Below are 21,938 nucleotides of genomic sequence, written 5' to 3'. Positions count from 1 at the left end.
TTAAAATCAATCCAAAAGGTAATGGATTAATCAATGAAAAACAATCAAAGATATATCACATGATAATGGCAAAAGGGATTGGGCATACAAAGTATTTATCATCTAAATTGAAATGGGCTTTTCATTTTAATCAAAATGATCATAAACCAATAAATCGATTAAATGGACAATTAAAGTGACTATTAATTCTAAAAATTAAAATCAACCTAAACATGCATTAGGATCACTAACAAATGGGGAATTAACAATCCAAATCATGAATGGAATCTAATCTACATGGACATGACAATCATCACACAATAGCCAAACTGGATGAAAAATTAACCTAATGGGAAAATCTACCACAAACCATATTAATCCGATCATGAACAAAATGAAAAAAAGATCAACCAAAATCCTAATGGCAAGTGATACTAAAATCAAGGCATGATTAAACTACAATTGAATTAAATTATGGAAAAAATCAAATCAACATGATGATTATACCTAAATCACATTCTAAAACCTAATCAATTCTAATGATGAATTGTGTTAATCAAATTATCCCTATTTTAAGTCGAGATAAAAAATTATCAAACTTCTAACAAGATAAAACAACATAAACAAGGTTAAAATAAATTAAAATCCTTAACATGGATTAATGGGGATTAGGGAAGGATTAATGGGAGATTAACAAGAACACTTAATATTGGGCCATGGGTGTAATCTAATGGGGGGAGTGTAAGAATAAATAGCTTGGGCCAAAGGCCCGAGCTCCACAACATTCCAACATGCCAAAACCGAGTCTGAACATGGCTCTTTCTCTCCAGACAATCCACACGCGAAAAAACTTAGCTTCTCCCTAGACATTCACGAACCAAATGCCACGTGCCGTCATAGAAAACCAGCTCAAACTTTCTTCTCAAATTTGACATTCAGGTCAAAAGAAACTGAGTACTGACTTGTGGTGCACGAAATTCATTCCTCCCTTACACGACGAATCAGAGCCCGAACAAATCCTCAGTCACTCCTCATCAATTCGGCTTCGTCCAACCTCGATGAAGCGAAAATCACCACCTTTTGTTTTCTTGTGTGTGTCGAAAAAAAAACAGAATGAATATGAAGTGAGTGAGCTTACCGATTTGGCGTTCGGCGCGAAGATCCTAAGTTCAGATTTTCATCATCGTGCGTTACGCTTCCGTGTTCATTACTGTCATTGTTCGATTCGTTCGTGTATTTGTCGCGTTGTGAAGAGTTAGTGATGATGATTGACGGGTGCATATCGTTGTGACGAGTTTGTGATGAAGATTGAAGGATGCGGATTGTTGTGAAGTTTGAAAGGTTCTTCCAGTTTGGAATAAGGTCCGCGAGAGGCGAATCAATGTTGAAGAAAGTGAAAGCATGTTTTCTTCCTGATGAATCAGTCCTTCCAGTATGCCATTTTTCATCTTCTGTTTTTTCCCTTTTCGCTCCCCTTCTCTCCTACTTCTTCTGTTTCTGTTCTGCATTTTGTGTCTGTTTTCTGTTGGAAGAACTCGTTATTAGGTTGAGGGTTAATGAAGAATCATGTTTTCTTGACAATTGAGGGTGGTTCTTGATAGAAGACGGTCGAAGAAGAAGGTTATAGGGGGTTCGGGTGATTGGAGAATTCTACTCGGTTTCGGTTCGTGAGTGTTGGAGGATGGGATGAAGGTTCTTGGATTTTGGGTTGAAGGTTGATTGAAGGTTTCGTTGAGGGTGAAGAGTTGATTATGGATGATGATGTTGTGAATTGTTGAATGATGGTGAAAACGATGGATGAAGGATCTCAAGAGAAGTTATGGAGGATCCTTGTTATGATTGGAGGAGGAAGTGATTTTGTTTTGTTGTGAGTTCTTATTGACAGTTAGAGATTGGGAGAATTCGGTTAGAGTTTGTTATGGTTTTCGGTTAATGGTTCGAAGTTATTCGGTGGTTAGCAGTTGGAGATTAGAGAGTTGTTAGAAAAGGGTTTGGTTATGGAAGTTGTAGCTTGTTGCTTTTTGGATGCCGGTTCCGTTACGGCTTTCGATACATCGCTGTGGAAGTTGGAGAAGCCAAAACTAGTTCAAGAGGTTAAGGTGAGTTTTTTTTCTGAATCCTGTTATGTTCTTTTCAGTTTCTGCTATGGCTTTTGTAGCTGAATTATGGACTGCTGTGATATGCTGGAAAACAAAACAGGGTTGTAATAAAATGGCTATTTTTGTGTGTATTATGCAGGTTCATTTTGGAAGTTTGGGGCGGTTTGGATTGTTAGCTGCATTTTGCGGTTATGGTTGGTGTGAAGCTTCCGGTTCCGTCGGTTGAGAAATTGGAAGGGTTATCTGGTTCTTGAAGAGTTGAGGGAGAAGTTAGAGTATGTTATTGAGGTTTGTTAGGGGAGGTCTTTGGAGTGATGCCGATTTTGGTTTGGAATTGGAAGCGAAAATCAAGTTTGTTGTCCTCTTTGAAGAGGGAAGTTATTCTGCAGGATGTTCAATAATTGTTTTGAGTTTTTTTCGGTTTAAAGGTAGTTGGAAGTTGTTATCAGTTAGGAGAGAAGATACCGTTAGGTTTTGGTAGATTGGCCCAAGACAAATGAAGACTAGGAGAGGGTTTTTGGAATGGTTTTAGAATCGGTTGTGAAGAGATTGGATGACGTGAAGGGTGGTAAAGATTCTAAGTAAAACCTGTTTCATAGGCCATTCAGATCGATAGTTACCAAGAGTGCATTCATTATCTCTAAGAAAAGCTGGCAAATAATGATACTCAATAAGCTGGTACTTAAACTCCTTCCCGCCTTTTCCCTTTCCCTTCATTTCCAGAACACCCTTCTCGATCGTTCTCCAACAAACCAATTGAATTATCACTTGCCATCCTCGTTCAAATTGAATAAGGTGGTTTAGAAGAGTGGGAAAACACGGTGGGGAATGATAAAGTCATAATTAGGGAGAAATGGGAAGAAATGTAATGTCGACGATGTTAACGATCGGAGAATCTTGGATTGTTATAATTTTGTTGTAAACTTGAAATGAGCCTTGTGAATTGAAAGATGGGTACATGCCATTTCTGTTGTGATTTTGGAATGTATGTGGTTTGTGGATCTAACTATCATGGATCATGTTGTATAATTGTAGGGTTTATTGTATTTTTTTATTGAAAACCTTGTATATGGATGTAATTGGATGGGTGATTGTATGTTGTAATTTTGGATATTTTGTAATGATTTATGTTATGTATTTGAAGTTACTGTAATGTTTATGGTTGTAATGAAATGTAATTTAGAAATTGAAATTGTAATAGAATTGATGTATCATGATTGAAAATGAAAGGTATTGAAATGGTTATTGGATGGACAAGAACATGGATCAAATGGCTTCTTGTGAAAATGAATCATGGACATTGTTTTGAAATGGTACATGAAATTGAATGTAGTATGGATTAAAAATGGAAAATGATATATATGAAAAAAAGTTTAGAATGAATCATGGTAAAAATGGACTACATGGTAATGAATTATGGATAATAGTTCAAGTTTGGGAATGAGTGGTTGACTTTGGTCAACTGTTTGACCAAAGTCAGCATTTGGTCATAATGTTATTTTGTAATTTTCCATGTAATGAGCAAAGTATGATGTATTGTAATAGCTACTTGAATAAGACTTTTGTCATGAGTTTGACATTGTAATGAATGAATTTGGATTGAATTGACATGAACATGCCTTGGAAATGATATGACTTTGAATCAACTATGACTATAATTTCTAGCTGACTCCAAATCAAAACAAAAATCTATCAATGAAATATGAAAGAAAAACCCATGAAAAATCTTGAATGAACCATTAACCAAGAACCAAAGGCCATATCAACATGTGAAATGAACAATGACCAAATGAAAATAGGCTAAGCAAATCACTGACTGAGGCTAGACATGAGGGTAACTAGGTGACATAGCAATAGACATAAACCAAAGGATACAAACGTGTGATGCACATGTGGGATCAACACCAAGGAACCAACAAAATTAGCCATGAACACAAGGTTATAGGGTGAAGATTAACCAAACAAGAGGATTCGACATGGATGGAGTGAAAGTGGGTTAGATGAAACTAGGGTTATGAAGCCCTCATCAAGTAGGAATCCCCAAAGTTAGGCTTTGCTTCACCAAGAAGCCACAATTAAATCATCAATGATGAGCACAATACATAAGAATCAAGAGCTACCTCTAATTAGGGTTGGATAGTGATTGAGCCACCTTTAGTTGCAGAGAAACCTTAGCTTCTACTAAATGTACAAAGCTTATAACTTAAGATACCCATCCTCTTGTATTGGACCATGATCATGCAAACGTAATGATATGTCTATGAGGCTATACAAATGATTAGGGTTAGTGACCTAGATGAACCTTGTGAAAGGTAGGGTGAATTTTGGGGTATGACAACTGCCCCTATTTAATCTTCTCACACCTGAATGTATGGATAGTAACAGCTTCCGGACATTCAAGATAGGAGAGGATTAAATACTAGAATATCGAAAAATTTGCCCACAAAGAGAAAATCAAATGTGAAGATAGGTCATGAAGAAATTCTCCACTGAGGTATAGGGTGAGCAAGATAGCTTTTGTGCAAGGCAGCTATTGGGGATTGAAATGTTATCTGGTTAAGTGGGTAGCTATGGATGTTTAGATATGTCTGATGCTGATGCAATATGATGATGTAATATGATTCAACACCTTTTTTTCAACAAGCTCTTAGTTTTTTTATTAACAAGCTTTTCATTTTCTTTTCGTTTTTTCAAAACTCTCTGGGAAACGTTGAGAACATCTTTTTGTTGGGGTGAAGAATATTGGAAAGAATGATTTGCCAGGTGGAACCTGGACTTTGATGTGGCGGTTGGTGAAGAAAGGATGTGGATTGACCCATCATGTACTGGGTTCTCAAAGAAGATTTTTTTCTCCAGAGTTGGCCAGAAAAGGAAGGAAGGCCCAAACACCGTCCGGTATTTCAAGGAGGTGGTGAATACTGAACATAAAGTTCAGACTCACACGGAGGTACTGATTGAACACATTTAAATTTACAAAGACATACAAGAAGGCCTGATAGTATTTTCGTTTAACAATGCCTGGGAAATGGGTAGAAAGGATTGGTCAAACATAATTCAAATTGCAAAGACACACAGGAAGGTCTGATATTATGTATGTTTGCCACGGCTGGGGAAATGGATAGAAAGGATTAGCCAAACATAATACAAATTGCAAAGACACGCAGAAAGGTCTGATATTATGTATGTTTGACACGGTTGGGGAAATGGATAACAAGGATTGGTCAAACATAATACAAATTGCAAAGACACACGAGAAGGTCTGATATTATGTATGTTCGACAATGTCAGGTAAAGGGGAAGGGAGGCCAACACAAAGTTTGGGCTTGATGAGTAGAGAGGCCAAGTACGAAGACTTGGGCTTGGGGGATAGAAAGGCCAAATGCAAATACTTGGGCTTGATAGATAGAGAGGCCAAATATGAAGACTTGGGCTTGAGGGATAGAAAGGCCAAATGCAAAGTTTTCGGCTTGATAGGTGGAGAGGCCAAATACGAAAACTTGGGCTTGGGGGACAAAAATGCCAAATGCAAAGACTTGGGCTTGATGATGGATAGAATGGCCAAATGCAAAGACTTGGGCTTGATGGTGGGGATTGTCAATGAAACGGGCCTCCGAGGGTGGTTTTGCCAATAGAAGTAGGCTTACAACTGATTTTCTAACCGGAACTGAACTTTTGATGAAGTATTGGAAAAGGGTTCATCTACAGGGTTGGATTCGAGGAAGGCGCTAACGGAAACAGGCTATTGACTAGTGCCAAAAGAGTTTTGGGCTTGCTTCTTTCTTTTTAGAGAGCTTCATGATTATATCAGATGATATGCATGAATGAAATGATATGAATTATGCATGACAGGTTTATGCAATGATATGAAGGTCTTCGGATGCCCCAGGTTTAGGTACGGTGTAATGAATACTGAAAGGAATTAACTTGGGTTACAAGGCTCTTGATTTATGGAGTGTGGGCTAACATGACTCCCCGACATCTGTAGCGGTGTATTCGTTACCATTGGAAATATTGACTAAATCTAAGGTAAATCATACAAAGTCGAGTCGCCACCGCACTTCTATTTGTCCAAAGGAATGGTTAGAAAGCGAACAAAAATCTAAAAAGTTTTACAAACAAAACTAGTAAAAGAAACAAAGATCTGGGTAAGGGGGTTGGTTATGCAATGGGAAGGTGTTAGGCACCCAAAGCATCCTAGGTACTCCTAGGGAGCTCTTTTCACAACTTGTTGCAAAGGTTATTGTTTATGAAATTATTTATGTGCAAACATGATTGAAGAGATGAGAAAAGAATATACAAGTTTATTTATATTTTGTGTTTGGATGGATGAACCCATTGCCTACGTACCCTCTTATGAAAAGAATAGGATCAAAACCTCGTAGTTCGGGTAAAAAATTTCGAAAACAAATGAGTGGATTGATTGGTCCAAAAGCCTTAAGGTCTTTTGTTATCAAAGGGAGAAAACTCGACCTAAACCACAAATCCACCATGTGAGGATAGCTTCGACATGCTAGTGAGGGGTTAGCCCTATAATAAGCATGGAAGACTTACGGTCAACTCACTAAGGATGATGTGAGTATTACATCTACCACAAGGATAACTCAAACCTAATAGCAAAAGGTTTATGAACAATTTGATTAAGAAGTGATCATTGAAATCACAAAAGAAGCATTTGAATGGGTTGCATTAACCAATTAGAAGTATGTACAAAATGGTCAAAGTTGACTTAAAGATTCAATTCACAATGAGTGTTATGAAAAGAAAGTTTGAAAATCAAAAGCCTAAGGCTTAGGTTTCTAATGTTGAAAACAAGTCAAATGTTTGCACAAATAGTTTTTTTGGTTTTGGGTTAGCATGAAGATGGAGGTATAAAGAAACAAAAGGGTGGGGGATGAGGAACAAAACCACATTAGGAGTTCCTCTCTTGAGATCATATGTAGATGATCCAAGTAAGTACCATCCTTTGGAATAAGCAACAAGCACAAGGCAAAATCAATCAACAATAAAGAGGAAATAGAATGCCAATATATGGACTTATATCCAACTCCAAGCAACAAAAAGGAAATAGAATGCCAATATATGGACTTATATCCAACTCCTAACAAAAAACGGAAACAAAATGCCAATATATGGACTTATATCCGACTCCTGAATAATCAAAGGAAATAGAATGCCAATGTATGGACTTATATCCAACTCCTGAACAAAAAACCAGCATGAAAAGCAAACACATCAAAAGCAATCATCACACTCTATACACAAACAAGAGGCTCAGACAAATGGTTGAGCTTTAGTCAAGAGGGGTCATATCAACCTCGACAAACAAGCCAAAACTGTAGGGGTATGCTGAAGCTCTTAACCACTAACATTGAGAGTTAGGGTGAAGCTGATGAAATATGGTAATGAGGATGAAAGGGACCCTATTCCACTTGACTGACTCTATACAAAGATCTTAGGTACTTGTTCAAGAGCATCAGCACGTAGTGCGAGCATAATGAACGACTCACTGAGTAACAGGGGATTGATTGCTAATCCTTTTTATCAGTCAATTGCCTCTTCACTTAGGAGGACTTATCAAGTAGCACATGCCTCATTTGGAGGTCTTTGGCACAATTGTAAACAATAATATTCAGAGCCTCTTAAGGAGGACTTCAGCCAAATGCCTGCCAAAAAGGTGACAGGACTTCCAGACTACATGGAGAAAGAAAGGCAACTACCTAAGTGGTGTATCAACCACACTCCAAAGCTTAAGTAAAATCTAGCTAGCAACTAATGTACTTGTACAAAAGCCAAACAGTTAATATTGTATTCAGAAAACCAACAAACAACAGTGGAACTATTCAATATCTACACAATGCAAGTCACAAGTGCAAGCACTCAAGCGAGTTCATCACATCAATGGACCTAAAACACAATAATAGTTAGTAATCAAAAGCATCTTGCATCTCAAATAATGAGACCACACCAACCATCAAAGCTAAATGCTTAAACCTGAAACACAAAGCACAATTAGTATGTGTACAAATCACTAGTATAAAGACTAGGTTCAAAAGCAAGTCAAATGACCAAAACAGAATTCAATCTTTTGCACAAAGCATATTCAATCAATAAAAAAAAGGTCCTCAAAAGGACCAACATCAATTCATAAGGCAAATGCTTCAAACAATTCATGTCATGCAAAGGCAAACAAAGTACACAAAGTTGGACATCCAAATTAGAAAATCCAAATCAAAACAGAAACACAAGCAATGACATTGAATTTTTTATGCAAGCTTATCATGTTATGAATGATCATCATGCAAAAAATCAGATCCAAAAGAGCTCAAATGTCAGGTCAAGAATGTGACACAAATTGTCACACTACATATTCATGTGTCAAAAACAGTGATAGCATATGATAAAAATTCCAAACCAAAGCCAAAAAATCATATCACATGTGAAGATCCAGCATGCAAAATTTCAGATCAATTGGATTAACCATGAGCATTTCACAAAGCATTTATCATGACATATCAATTTTACACCATGTTCAATCAAAAATCACAAAGTAAAAATCCAGAAACAGACAAATCATGAAATAAATCCTATAAAAAACTAGAAATTAAAACAAGATCAGGAAAAAAAATTGGGATCAATTTGAAGCATTCTACTATTTTTTATGATTTTTCAAAGATGAACAAATAATATGAAATGTTAAAATGAAATGGAGGGGAATAAAATTCAAAATAAACCAGAATTAAACTCATCCATTGGATCAAGCGCGAAAAGTACATCAAGCGGTCAAGATTCAAAGATCAAAATGCATAGCATAACTAAACACAGTCATCAGCCATGTCAATGGTCAAGGTACACGCAAACAGAGTCAAACGCAAGGCAACCAATGAAACACACACGGAGGCGCACACATCAGCACACAATTAGCATCAATTAAACGTTGCGTTTCATTAAAATTCGTGGTAGCACAATCATCAGTCTTCGCAACACATGGCCAGGTCAACGCAATCAGGACTAACCAAACACGCACGCCAGTACATACGTGGAGGCCACATAGGATATAAACCCTAAACGAACCAGACGCCGGAGCTGTAGCTCCGGTCGTCTTCTCCGGCCGTCTCCGGCGGAGCTTCATGATTTTTTTTCCAGAATTGAGCTAATCTTATACCATTCGAAAGATCATCACAGAATCCAAATATCATGTTCAATTAACCTAATTCTTCCTAACATGCACGGATCGAAGCAAAACGTTTTCAACATCAAAACTTTAATTCATCCATACATGTTCATTTCTCAACCAAATTCAAATGTAATCATATCAGCATGCTCAGCATAACAAGATCTACACAATCATAGCAAGAAATTGGCAAAAAGAGAAGATCAATTTTTAACCTACTTGAGATGAAGGTTGCTGGAATCACGTGTTCAAGCTCTCCAAAGTTCCAGATCTTCTTCCTTATCCTTGCCTTGAAGCTTTAAGCACGAATCACTACTTGAAACCACTCGAATCCAGCTCAATTTCAGAAATCCATCAACATGTTCATGTGCTCGATCTACTTGAATTTGGACTGAATTCCTCAAACCAAACGTTGATTCTTGCTCAGTGATGCTCCATGATCATGATTATGCAAAGAAATTGAAGAATTATGTGAAGAAATCTGAGTTTCGAAGAGAGAGAATTTGGAGGGAATTTGAGATTTTCAGATCTGAATTCTGTTATCCTCTACAAATGCAGTTAGGGTTTAGCTTATATATGATCCCTTAATCACACTCAAATCACAATTAAGCCTTGGTTAATCTTGATTGAGGAAATATGAGGTGTGGTGCAAAAATGGCAAGTGTGCTTAGCATGTGGTCATGTGTACGTGAACAGTGCCATGTTATGCTTCAAGTTCACTTAAAACCAACCATTAAACATGATGGAAGTGGTTCTTTTGCTTGTATGATCAACCAAATTTGAATTATCAAATTTCCCTCCAAAATGCACATGTATGGACAAGTGATCATATGAGCTTCTTTCATGCAAGGCAATGATTCATTTGGAAAGTATTGGTTACAAGGAGTATTTTGCAAAAAGGATGGACCAATTTGGAGTTTTGTAGCAAAAGTTATGCCATGTTGAACTTCCATGCATACTTTGTGATCATTTGGCCATAACTTCTTAACCAATCATCAGATGGACATGATATAGGACTTTTTGAAAATAGGAGAGAAAGATCTTCGACTTTCATGTTAACCAAAAATCCATTTGAAGCTTCTTTGATGTTGGAAAATCAAGTTGAATGTGGACCAAAAACTTGCCATTTTTGGAAACTTGAAATTACAAGTCATTTGCCATTTTTGGAAACTTTTGCAATGACTTCAAAATCTTCAAGATAGATGTTTGAAATTATGAATAGGCCTTGTATGAACATGATTGAGGTGTAAAGATTCATTTCCCCAAAGCATGGCCCACAGTTGACTGCCCAGTTGACCTTCATGGTCCTCAGATGACCTGAAAATGCCTTTATGAACTTGGGCCTCTACCACTTGGTATAATAGCTTCAAAATGAAACCCTTGCTCATATAAGCTCTTGTAATGATCATGTGGTCTTCATCCCAAGGAAATACCTCCTCTCTTGTACAAAGGATTCACTTGGTGTGCTTGACTTGTTGACTGCTTAAGTTGCAAGTAACAAAGGTTAATGACATATTTTTGTGCTTTTTGGTTAGCAAACAAAAAATGAGAAAAACAATGATATACAATGCGAACATGCTTGATGATCAACAATCACTCACAACGAGATCCCAACCATAGGTAAAGGAAGCAAGATGCTCAATGATCCTTGAGGCTTATGCTATGGGATGCTATGATGCCATGAGGGATCTTAGGGTCAAAAATTGGGGTCTTACAACATCCATATACTGTTGGAGAAGTGTTGGGACTGGTGGATCCTCTGATGCCTCGGGCTTGGTCTGAAAAACCTTGGCAAGCAAGGAGAGGGACTTCCTCTATCTGGGCAGTCTTTCCCCGGTATGTTGGGTATTTACACGAATTTCCCCAGTCACAAGCTATGAAGAAACTTTTTTGTAAATCATCTTAATCTGACATGCCCCAGTGTCTTGGAACTGCATTCCTCTAATTAAACGTCTCAAAGGGATTGACTTCTTGTGCTCATGGGGTGGCCTGCCCCAATACGAGCCTTAAAGTAATTGTGCCTCTGGTTGGCTGATCTTGGAGGAAATGCCCTTGGCTAATTGGTTTTCAGAGAGATTTATCGAATCTCGACATGACTGCTTCTGATCGACTGAATCTTGTAGAGATTTCTCGACGTGACTGCCTCTGCTCGATAGAATCTTATAGAGATTACTCAATGTGACTGCCTCTGATCAATTGGATCTTGTAGAGATCTTCTCGACGTGACTGCCTCAGATCGATTAGATTCTGTATCAGTCTTGTCTTTCTACTCCACAGTCTTAGAGTCTCAGGCGTTTGTGCACTTTTGAATCATCACGTTCTTCAATTCATGTTCATTATGGAAGATTTCTGGATGTCAAATGCTTACCCACGAGTAAAACAAGTTCATTTTGGAAATGACAATGCGAATGTCATGTTTATGCTCGTTTTGAAATCCAATTATGTTCACTGGAATTATGACATATAGTGAATAAATCACTAATGAGGATGTCATGTTGATACCAACACAAATGATAAGCAAATCATTAAGGAGTCAGTTTTGACATGATTATACTGACTATAGTATGTTTTCGAACTAAACCCTGCTTCAATTAGGTCTTTTGAGGGTTGTAACGTGGTCTAGTTCACGGTTTTCAGAAAAAAGGATTTAGGGCTCGAAACGTATTCTAACCCACCAGCTATTCGTGATGTTCTCCAGTCCTATGTTCAACTAGTTCGATATAACTGCTCATCTTCTAAAAGGGATTTGGGAGTGGAAATGAACCCACGAGGTTTTTAGAGTGGAAGTCATGCACCTTCTGTTTGGGTTTGTAGCCACACGATTTTGTTTTCGCCGAGAATTTTGTTATGATTCCTCTTTGTTGATTTGTTTTTGCATTTCCCTACTTTTGCTGGATCGATTCTGATTTGCGATCCACAGGGACACCCTAATTTTTGTCTAAGTTGTAAGAACAAAGTTGGTTCTACAATATATCTCTAAGATTTTGATGGTAACAAAGGATGAAACAAAAATGGTACTCTAACAAAATTGTTTCTTAGTGTGCAGGACTATGATCAAACAATAGATAGAAAATTACATCAGATACAAAATATTCGCCTATCAGATGCTACTCAGAAAGAATGTGCCCAGAAGGCTCTGATTCTGATCAACGCAGATACCAAGCGCAACATAAAGAAGTCAAAAACTCTGATAAAAGAATACTGAATCCAAACTCTGAATCTGATGAAGTCTAGAGCATTGAGAAACTCTGATGTGGTCAGACATAATCAACCTCTGAAGACAAACTCTGATTTATCAAGACTCTGATGCAAACACACAAGTTCAGAACGTGTAACTGAAAAGAAATCTTTATTTGGAAAGAACGTATTTCGAGAAGGAAATAACGAGGCGTGCAAAACTGTTTTAGAAAGAAACAAGGAGAGCAATGACATTAAACATTCTTCAATGACCAAGATCCTGTCATCACTCTAATGGTCCTTCACAACGACTATATAAAGGACAAAATACTTCACAAGAGAAAACACCTGAGACACACAAGACTACAAAAACTCTCAATTTCCTTCTTATCTTTCACGAGCTGCTTCTCTTACGTGAAAAGCTATTGTTCTTACAATTCTGTAATTCTTGCTTGTTTGTTAGAAGCACATTACATTACAATTTTTATTCTTGCTTAAAATACTTCCTCAAGTGACTCTGTGTAGTCTGAATACTTGAGAGGGCTGAGAGATTATTCTCTTAGACAATTGGTTGTGTAATCTTTCAAGATTAGTGGATTAAGTCCCTTTTGAAGGCGAAATCACCTTGGCTGGGTGGACTGGAGTAGCTTTGAATTTCAAGCGAACTAGTATAAAATTTTGTGTCATCTCCTTTTTATTCTGTGTGTGTCTGATTTCTGAGAAAGTGTTTATTTCCAAAACAATTCAAACCCCCTTTCTTGTTTTTCTCAATCTTCAATTGGTATCAGAGCTACGACTCTGTTATTGATATTCTAATCAAACACTTAACAGTGTAGAGAGATCCAGCGTGAGAAAAACTTTGGCCAACAACAATGAAAGAGATAGTTACAATGCTAAACCTCCAATCTTTGATGGAGAAAAATTTGATTATTGGAAAGACAGAATCGAAAGTTTCTTTCTGGGCTACGACGTTGATCTATGGGATATTGTCACAATTGGCTACACACTACCTGTGACAGATGCTGGCGTTGCTATTCCCAGAAGCAGAATATCATATGATCAGAAAGTGAATTCCAAAACCATCACAAAGCCAAAACGATACTACTCAATGCCATTTCCTACAATTAATATGAAAAGATCACCAACAGAGAAACACCTAAAGAAATACTTGACTCCCTGAGGATGACTCACGAAGGAAATTCTCAAGTCAAATAAACAAAGGCTCTGGCTCTAATTCAGAAATATGAAGCCTTTAAAATGGAGGACGATGAAGCTGTAGTGGTAATGTTTTCTAGATTTCAAACTTTAATTGCAGGACTCAAAGTTCTAGATAAAGGCTACACAACTGCGGATCATGTCAAAAAGATTGTTAGAAGCTTGCCAAAGAAATGGAGACCCATAGTCACAACTTTAAAGTTATCAAGAGATCTGAACAATATCAGCCTTGAGGAACTCGTTAGTTCACTCAGAAGCCATGAGATAGAACTTGAGGAAGATGAACCTCAGAAGAAGATCAAGTCTATAACACTAAAGTCCAGATCCGAAAGACGTAAACCAGATAGAAACAAAGCCTTCCAGGTTGAAGAGGAAGACAATGACGACTCTGAGAAGGAAGACTCTGACGATGAAGAAGAATTATCCCTTTTACCCAGAAGAGTAAAGCAACTCTGAAGAAAAAGGAATAATAACTTCAGAAGACCAAGACCCAAGGGGGATCGCTCAGAATCAACTTCCAGAGGTATATCAAACAAAGATATAACATGCTATAAATGTAAGGAAACAAGTCATTACAGAAATGAATGTCCCAAGTTGAAGAAAGAAAGCTCTAGAAGAGAGAATTTCAAAAAAGTTCATTCAGAACTAAAAAGGGACTGATGGCCACCTGGGATGATAGTGGATCTAATTCATCTGAATCAGACTCTGAAGAATAGGCAAATGTTGCACTCATGGCTATCACCTCCAGAAATACATCAGATGGAGAATCTGACTCTGAAGAGGTATTTTCTGAATTTTCTCGCACTGACCTTGAATCATGCCTTTCTGAAACTCTAACCTCACATCAGAAAATTAAACAAAAATTTAAGGCTTTAAAAGGAATTCTTGAAAGAACAATCAAAGAATGTGATAAGCTTGAGATAACTGCTTCAGAACTAAAAGATGAAAATCAAACTTTGATAAAAGAAAGAGACTCCACAAATAAACAATGTTTAAATCTTGAAGAAGCATTCTCTCAAGCCCCACAAACTTCTAACACAATGATATATGAATATGAAAAATCTTTTCAAAAGTTTCTGAAAAATGGGATAGAAAATAGCAGAATGGCATCCATGATTTATGGAGTAAGTCAGAATAATAAAAGAGGAATAGGGTATGTCCCCAATGAAGATAAATCTTCCACAGATGACAAACCTAAATCTCCTTTTTCTTATCACTACACACATACACAAGCACAACGTTTTGATAATGCTAGAAAACCCAAAGTTCTAAGAAACTCTGGGAAAACTAATTATAAAGGACCCATAAGATTCTAGGTACCAAAGGATAAGATTGTTTATGTTGCAGATATCTTATGCAGCAGAATTAAAACACCAATCATGGTACCTGGACTCTGGATGCTCGCGACACATGACAGGAAGAAAGCATATGTTCCAAAGCCTGGAACTTAAAGATGATGGCTTCATAGGTTTCGGAGGAAATCAGAAAGGAAGGATCAGAGGCTCCGGAACTATTGGTAATGGAACTTTTCCCTCTATATCTGATGTTCTCTATATAGAAGGATTAATGCACAACTCGTTATCAATAAGTCAATTAAGTGATAATGGCTATGATATAATCTTCAATCAAAAAACATGTAAAGCAATTAATCAGAACAATGGAATTCACTAGCAGGAGGAAAAACAATATTTACAAGATAAATCTTTCAAATCTAAAAGAACAAAATGTAAAATGCCTTCTGTCTGTTCACGATAAGCAATGGGTCTGGGATAGACGCTTGGGCCACATTAGCATGAGAAAAATTTCTCAGCTAAACAAACTCGAGTTAGTCAGAGGTCTACCCAAGCTAAAGTATTCTTCAGATGCTCTGTGTGAGGCATGTCAGAAAGGGAAATTTTCCAAAACATCTTTTAAAAGGAAAAATACTGTTTCCACCTCTAAGCCTCTGGAACTTCTTCACATTAACCTGTTTGGGCTTGTTAAAACTGAAGGAGAATTTCCATCCAAGGCGCAGCGGAATTTAAAAGTTTCTCCATTTAGTGATCCTTACGAATGGGCATGATCAGTGATAGAATCGTTACCTCTTGTGGCGATCACGAACGTTGAATGATGACAACGTCTCTACTCAGTCCACGCGAACGAATTCCTTCAATCTCAGTGCTAGCTGCTACGAATGAAGGCTTTGATTGAGAGAGAGAGAAACGGAATTCCAATTAGAGATCACTTGAGTGACAATGCTTCTACCCAAGGGTTCTTTTTATAGAACCACATGTGTGGGCTTCAAGCTAAAAAGCCCACTTAAGTGTATTTTGGCCCATATCTCATAATATGCCAAAATCACTTAAGTATTTGTTACCTTACCATATTTTGTATTCCACTTAAGTACACCGTACCTTACGATGTTACTTAGTTGCTCTATCTCTCATCAATCCGTCCTTTGTGTGTGACCCTATAGGTTTTCGCGGCATTGGTAATTATATTAAATCACGCATTTAACATAATAAACAGTGAGCGGTATCTAGCAACACATCACTGCTACCCAAGTCATGAAAATGTCATGTGATCTGACAAGTCCTTCTGTGATAATAATTATGTGTATAATTACCCCTTTGCCCTTATGTCTATATTGAACACAAGGTATAGACCATGTCATCCTTGTCCAATTCAATATTCGGCCCATAGACATTTATCTTATTACGCAGGATGGGCAAATTCCATCTAGGTCACTCATGTCCCTCAGCATGCTTCGTGGAGTACCCATCAACTGTCTTTATGGTTATCTAGTTACCAACAACGTTGGATTAGCAACAAAGCACTCGACTCTACATCTAGGGTCCATAGTTGTTTCAGGTCGAAGAGTGACATACACCATTATCACCATGAGAATAACTTATGACACTTTGCATAACTTTCTATATAGTATTCTCATAGCGGGTCAATCCGGTATAAATATTACTCTTAATGTTCATACCTATGTTTAAGACTTGATAATTCTTTATCCATGATCCATGAGATGTGATCATCAGTCTACAAACATAATAGTCTTAATGCTTTAATGTTATCCCACTTCACAATAAAGCTCGACTATGGATACTTTAAGAATAGTGTCCTTATGTTTAATGTGATCTCATGATTAAGTAATACTTGATACATTAAACGGGCTAACTATTCTAGGGACTTTATTAATCAAACATAATAAAGAAAAAGCCTTTTAATTATTAATAAATAATTCGATACAAGTACCAAAAGTATTGGCCTCTAGGGCTTACACCAACAAAAACAGCATCAGTCAATGGAAAGAAATATGGACTAGTTATTGTTGATGATTTTAGTCACTAGACATGGGTAAAATTCCTAAAGCACAAGAGTGAGTCTCACTTTGTATCACTAGCTTTTGTTCCAAAGTGCAAAACAAATTTGACTCTAAAATCATCAGAGTCAGAAGTGATCATGGTGGAGAATTTGAAAATAATTTTTTTGAAGAACTATTCAATTCTAATGGAATATCCCATGGTTTCTTCGGTCCTAGAACTCTACAACAAAATGAGTTGTAGAAAGTAAGAATAGGACACTCCAAGAGATGGCCAGAACCATGAACAATGAAACAAATATGGCTAAGCACTTTTGGGCAGAAGTAGTAAATACAACGTGTTATATTTAGAATAGAATCTCTATAAGACCTATTCTGGAAAATACTCCCTATGAACTGTGCAAGGGAAGAAAACCCAACATTTCTTATTTCCATCCTTTTGAATGCTCTTGCTTTATTCTGAATACTAAAGAACATCTGAGCAAGTTTGATTCAAAAGCACAAAAAGGTATTATGTTAGGATACTCAGAATGCTCTAAAGGCTACAGAGTATACAACACAGAAACCAAAATTGTGGAAGAATCAATACATGTTAGATTTGATGATAAGCTTGACCCTGAAAAGTCAAAGCTAGTTGAGAAACTTGCAGATCTGGAGATTACTCTTGCAGGTTCTGATGAAAAGACTAAAGCACCAGAAGTATCTGATAAACAAAGTCCAGATGCAACTGAAAGCTCAACTATCCAGAAGAAATCAAGAAGCCGCCCCAACATCTCTGAAGATTTGATTATGGGAAACAAGGATGAACCTATCAGAACAAGGTCGACATTCAAAGTATCTGAAGAAATCCCTCTAGGACTAGTATCTCTGATTGAGCATACTTCCTATAATGAGGCACTTCAAGACAACGACTGGGTTCTAGCTATGAAAGAAGACCTAGATCAATTCTCAAAGAATGATGTCTGGGATCTTGTTCCAAAGCCTAAAGGAACTCACATTATTGGAACCAGATGGGTGTTCAGAAAACAACTGAATGAAAAAGGAGAAGTTGTCAGAAATAAAGCTCGACTGGTGGCACAAGGGTACAGTCAACAAGAAGGCATTCACTACAATGGAACCTTTGCCCAAGTCGCCAGGTTAGAATATATTCGTTTACTTGTTTCATTTGCTATAAATCATTCTATCAAACTATATCAAATGGACGTCAAAAGTGCATTTCTTAATGGTTATATATCAGAAGTAGTGTATGTAAATCAACCTCCAAGTTTTGAAAACTCCAATTATCAAGAACACGTTTTTAAACTTAAGAAATCACTGTACAGTTTAAAACAAGCTCCCAGAGCTTGGTATGATAAATTAAGTAACTTCCTTCTAGAACATGACTTTATTAGAGGAAAGGTTGACTATACACTCTTTTGTAAAAACATTATAAATGATCTCATGATATGCCAAATATATGTTAATGACATTATTTTTGGTTCAACTAACCCTTCTGTATGTCAAGAATTCTCTGAGCTAATACGGGCAGAATTTGAAATGAGCTTAATGCAAGAACTAAAGTTCTTTCTAGGGATTCAAATTAATCAAGCTTTAGAAGCTACCTACGTGTATCAAAGTAAATACATAAAAGACATTATGAAGAAATTCGAAATGGCTGAATGCAAACCTGCTAAGACACCTATGCATCCAACCTGCATTCTGGAAAAAGAAGAAATTAGCCAGAAAGTTTTCCAGAAGCTCTATCGTGGTATGATATGCTCTCTTCTCTATTTGACTGCTACACGTCCTGATATTCTGTTTAGTGTATGTCTCTGTGCCAGATTCCAATCAAATCCTAGAGAATCTCATTTAACAGCTGTTAAAAGAATACTCAGGTATCTGAAAGGGACCCCTAACCTGGGCCTGATGTATGAGAAAACATTAGAGTGTAGACTTTCTGTTTATTGTGATGCAGATTACGCAGGAGACATAATGGAACGTAAAAGTACATCTGGGAACTGTCAGTTCTTAGGAAAGAATCTGATATCCTGGGCCAGAAAAAGGCAATCAACCATAGCTTTGTCCACCGCAAAGGCAGAATATATATCAAAATCACTATGCACTACTCAGATGCTCTGGATGAAGAATCAACTTGAAGACCTTCTAATTTTTGAGAGTAACGTTCCTATTTTATGTGACAATACTGCTACCATCTTTTTAAGTAAGAATCCTATTTTGCATTCCAGAGCTAAGCACGTAGAAATAAAACATCATTTCATTAGAGACTATGTTCAGAAAGGGGTAATCACTTTAAAATTTATTGATACAGACCATCAATGGGCTGACATTTTTACCAAACCCCTGGCTGAAGATAAATTCTCTTTTATCTTGAAAAATCAAAACATTCAAAATTGTCCAAAACGAAATATGCCTCTGAAATAGAAAAATAAGACTCTGAAGTAAACACCTAGAATATGCATCTGACTTTGATGCTACTACCAGTTAGAAGTCATCTGAGTCAGAAACCCTCAGGATCAAACCCTTTGGTATTCCTGAAGATCAGATAAAGTAACATGTGGTACGTCTTGCGTCTGACCTTGGAACTTCTAGACAGCTGTCTAGCAGAAATCAAGAGACATACTCTTGATATCTCCTCGAACAGTATGCTGATTTGGGGATTAGACCTCCATCACGGGCTATAATCATTCTCCTCCAAACATGCTTACTTGGTTAACATGCTGCATTCATTGTCTTAACTGTTAAACTCACTTTCTATTATCGTTTTACATGCACCCTAAATGTGTATATATTCATTTCACAAACTACACTTGCACATTTTACACCACGACCTCACAAAACCCTCTCTCTCAGTTCTTTATCTCCTTCAAAGAATTTCTGCAGTCTTCATCAAACTCTTCAAACATTCACCATCATATTCAACTGTTCTTCATGGATTCTCAGCAACAATCCATTTACAACTTCTCCCAACAAATGAACTCAACAGAGAAAGCACCCAGTTCAAGCCAACAAACTACTGCAACCACCGGCGTTGTCTCAACCCCAGTCTACAGGGAACCCTACATCCTCGATTGTGAGCCCCATATTCATCTAGCAACTCCCTTTGATAAGCTTGATGTTCTATGCGAATCTTTGGTTGATTTTGAAAACATGAAGCGAAATGGTGTAGACCTTACTGAAGGATTGAAAATGAAAGGGTGGGAAACCTACTTTCAACGCCTCTATGGCCCTGTGTACACGAATCTGGTGAAGGATTTCTGGCGTTTCGCAGACTCAGATGATCACTACATTGCCTCCTAAGTTCTGGGAGTCACGATAGTCATCATTGAAAAATCAATTGCCTCCCTTCTGAACATGGAGAAGACACGAGGAAGACGCATCTACAATATAAACCCTGGGGCAAAGTACTTGTCCCAGGAAATCAACCCTACCATCTTCCAATAGAGTTATGAAGTCAAGCATTCCAAGAACAAGGAGCTGCATCAGAACCTCCGGGTCTGGCTGAAGATCATCTTAGGCACCATTCATCATTGCCCTGCTTCAAACTCTTCTGACTACATCAACACATATCAGAAGTGTATCTTGTACTGCATTCACAAGGGTCTGAAACTGTGTCTACCTGCACTTCTCTTCAAGTATCTCAGAGATTCAGTTAAAGACACTAGAAATAACATGAAGACAAGGAACTACATTCATTTGGGGAGACTCATATCATATGTATTGATTGAGAGCGACTTAGTGGACCACCTGATTCAGCTCAGACTCATGGAAGATGTCACCATTGGCACTGGAAGACCTCTGAATGCTCGGAATCTGAAGAGCATGGGAATCATTGATCAAGTTAGAGCCAAACCAACACTTGATACCTCCTGGGAAGCACTCAGAGATCAGAGGGAGATTCCCAACGAACTCTACCTGTTCTCCAAGATTGACCCTCCAGAGGTAGTAGCCTACTATCTACAGGACCTTGCTAATCAAGGGGTGGATATCTCTGACTTCACAGTGGACTGGCTTCCTGAGGATCCACCTAACTTCATGAAGAGGATGCGAGAGCCCTCTGAGAAGTCCAACAAGGAAAAGCAAGCTAAGTTGGGAGAATCCTCTGGATCAAGACCCCTAATTCCTCTGGTTGGCTCTCCAGGTAAGTCTGTACCTCTCCCTCGCTTTCTCAAAATTAAACCAATTGCTTCTTCTCTTCCCCAAACAACTCCTATTTACACCTCTTCTGAAACTACTCCCTCAACCACCAGATCCTCTAAGCCACCCTCTCTTAAATTCAACCTCGCTACCACCACATTACCTGTTTCGAAAGCAGAAATGCTGAATGAAACCACTTCACCATCATCATCACCATCTCCTCAATCCCCACCGTACTACGAACTCTTCTATAACATCGAACCATCTGACCCCCAATCCCCCACTATGGGTCTTCTCCAAGCTCGTGCTCTGGCCTCTCAACAGCCATCACATCCTGAACCTGAACAAGACGTCACTTCCTCACCTCCAGAACATCCAAATCCAACCACATGTGAACCACCTCAAACACCACCTGAACAACAACCAACCCACTCTGAACCACAACCAACCCCACAACCTGAACTATCCTCAAAGACCCACTCTGACATACCACTACCCATCACTTCTGCTGACCCAACAACTCCCACACTTAATCTAACTACCCCAAACTCACCCTCCCCAGCCTCTGCCACTGAACCATAAACTATCCTTCCTACCCTTGAAAAAGCAATCCAGGTTTTTGCAGAGTCTTTAGTTGAGAAGGTCAAGTCTCTGACCATCAACTATGGTATCAGTGATGATCCCTCTGCTATGAGGATCCACTGGAACAGAGTGATAAGTTGGATGACCTCTAACGCCTTCAAGATGAAATTCCTCTCTGAACAAGTCCGCAACGACTTCACCAGAGACGCTGGGATTATACTTTAAGACCGCCTAGCTAGAGAAGCTGAGGAGCGGGCAAGGAAGAAAGCTG

At 37.9% G+C, this 21,938-nt stretch overlaps 1 protein-coding gene across 1 annotated transcript; it reads left to right on the top strand.

The window, feature by feature from the left end:
* The first annotated feature begins 20,983 nt into the window (after positions 1-20,983).
* LOC127131567 (lysine-rich arabinogalactan protein 19-like) lies at positions 20,984-21,667 on the top strand. The gene has a single exon (XM_051060480.1). It carries the CDS (start codon positions 20,984-20,986, stop codon positions 21,665-21,667), a length of 684 nt encoding a protein of 227 aa, XP_050916437.1.
* The last annotated feature ends 271 nt before the right edge of the window (positions 21,668-21,938 follow it).

Source organism: Lathyrus oleraceus, chromosome 3, assembly GCF_024323335.1.
Source record: "Lathyrus oleraceus cultivar Zhongwan6 chromosome 3, CAAS_Psat_ZW6_1.0, whole genome shotgun sequence".
NCBI lineage: Eukaryota > Viridiplantae > Streptophyta > Magnoliopsida > Fabales > Fabaceae > Lathyrus > Lathyrus oleraceus.
This window is presented reverse-complemented; position numbering and strand designations above follow the sequence as displayed.

Excerpts from the sequence above, each read along its gene's own strand:
- LOC127131567 (XM_051060480.1), top strand. The coding sequence starts at position 20,984 with ATGAAGAGGATGCGAGAGCCCTCTGAGAAGTCCAACAAGGAAAAGCAA.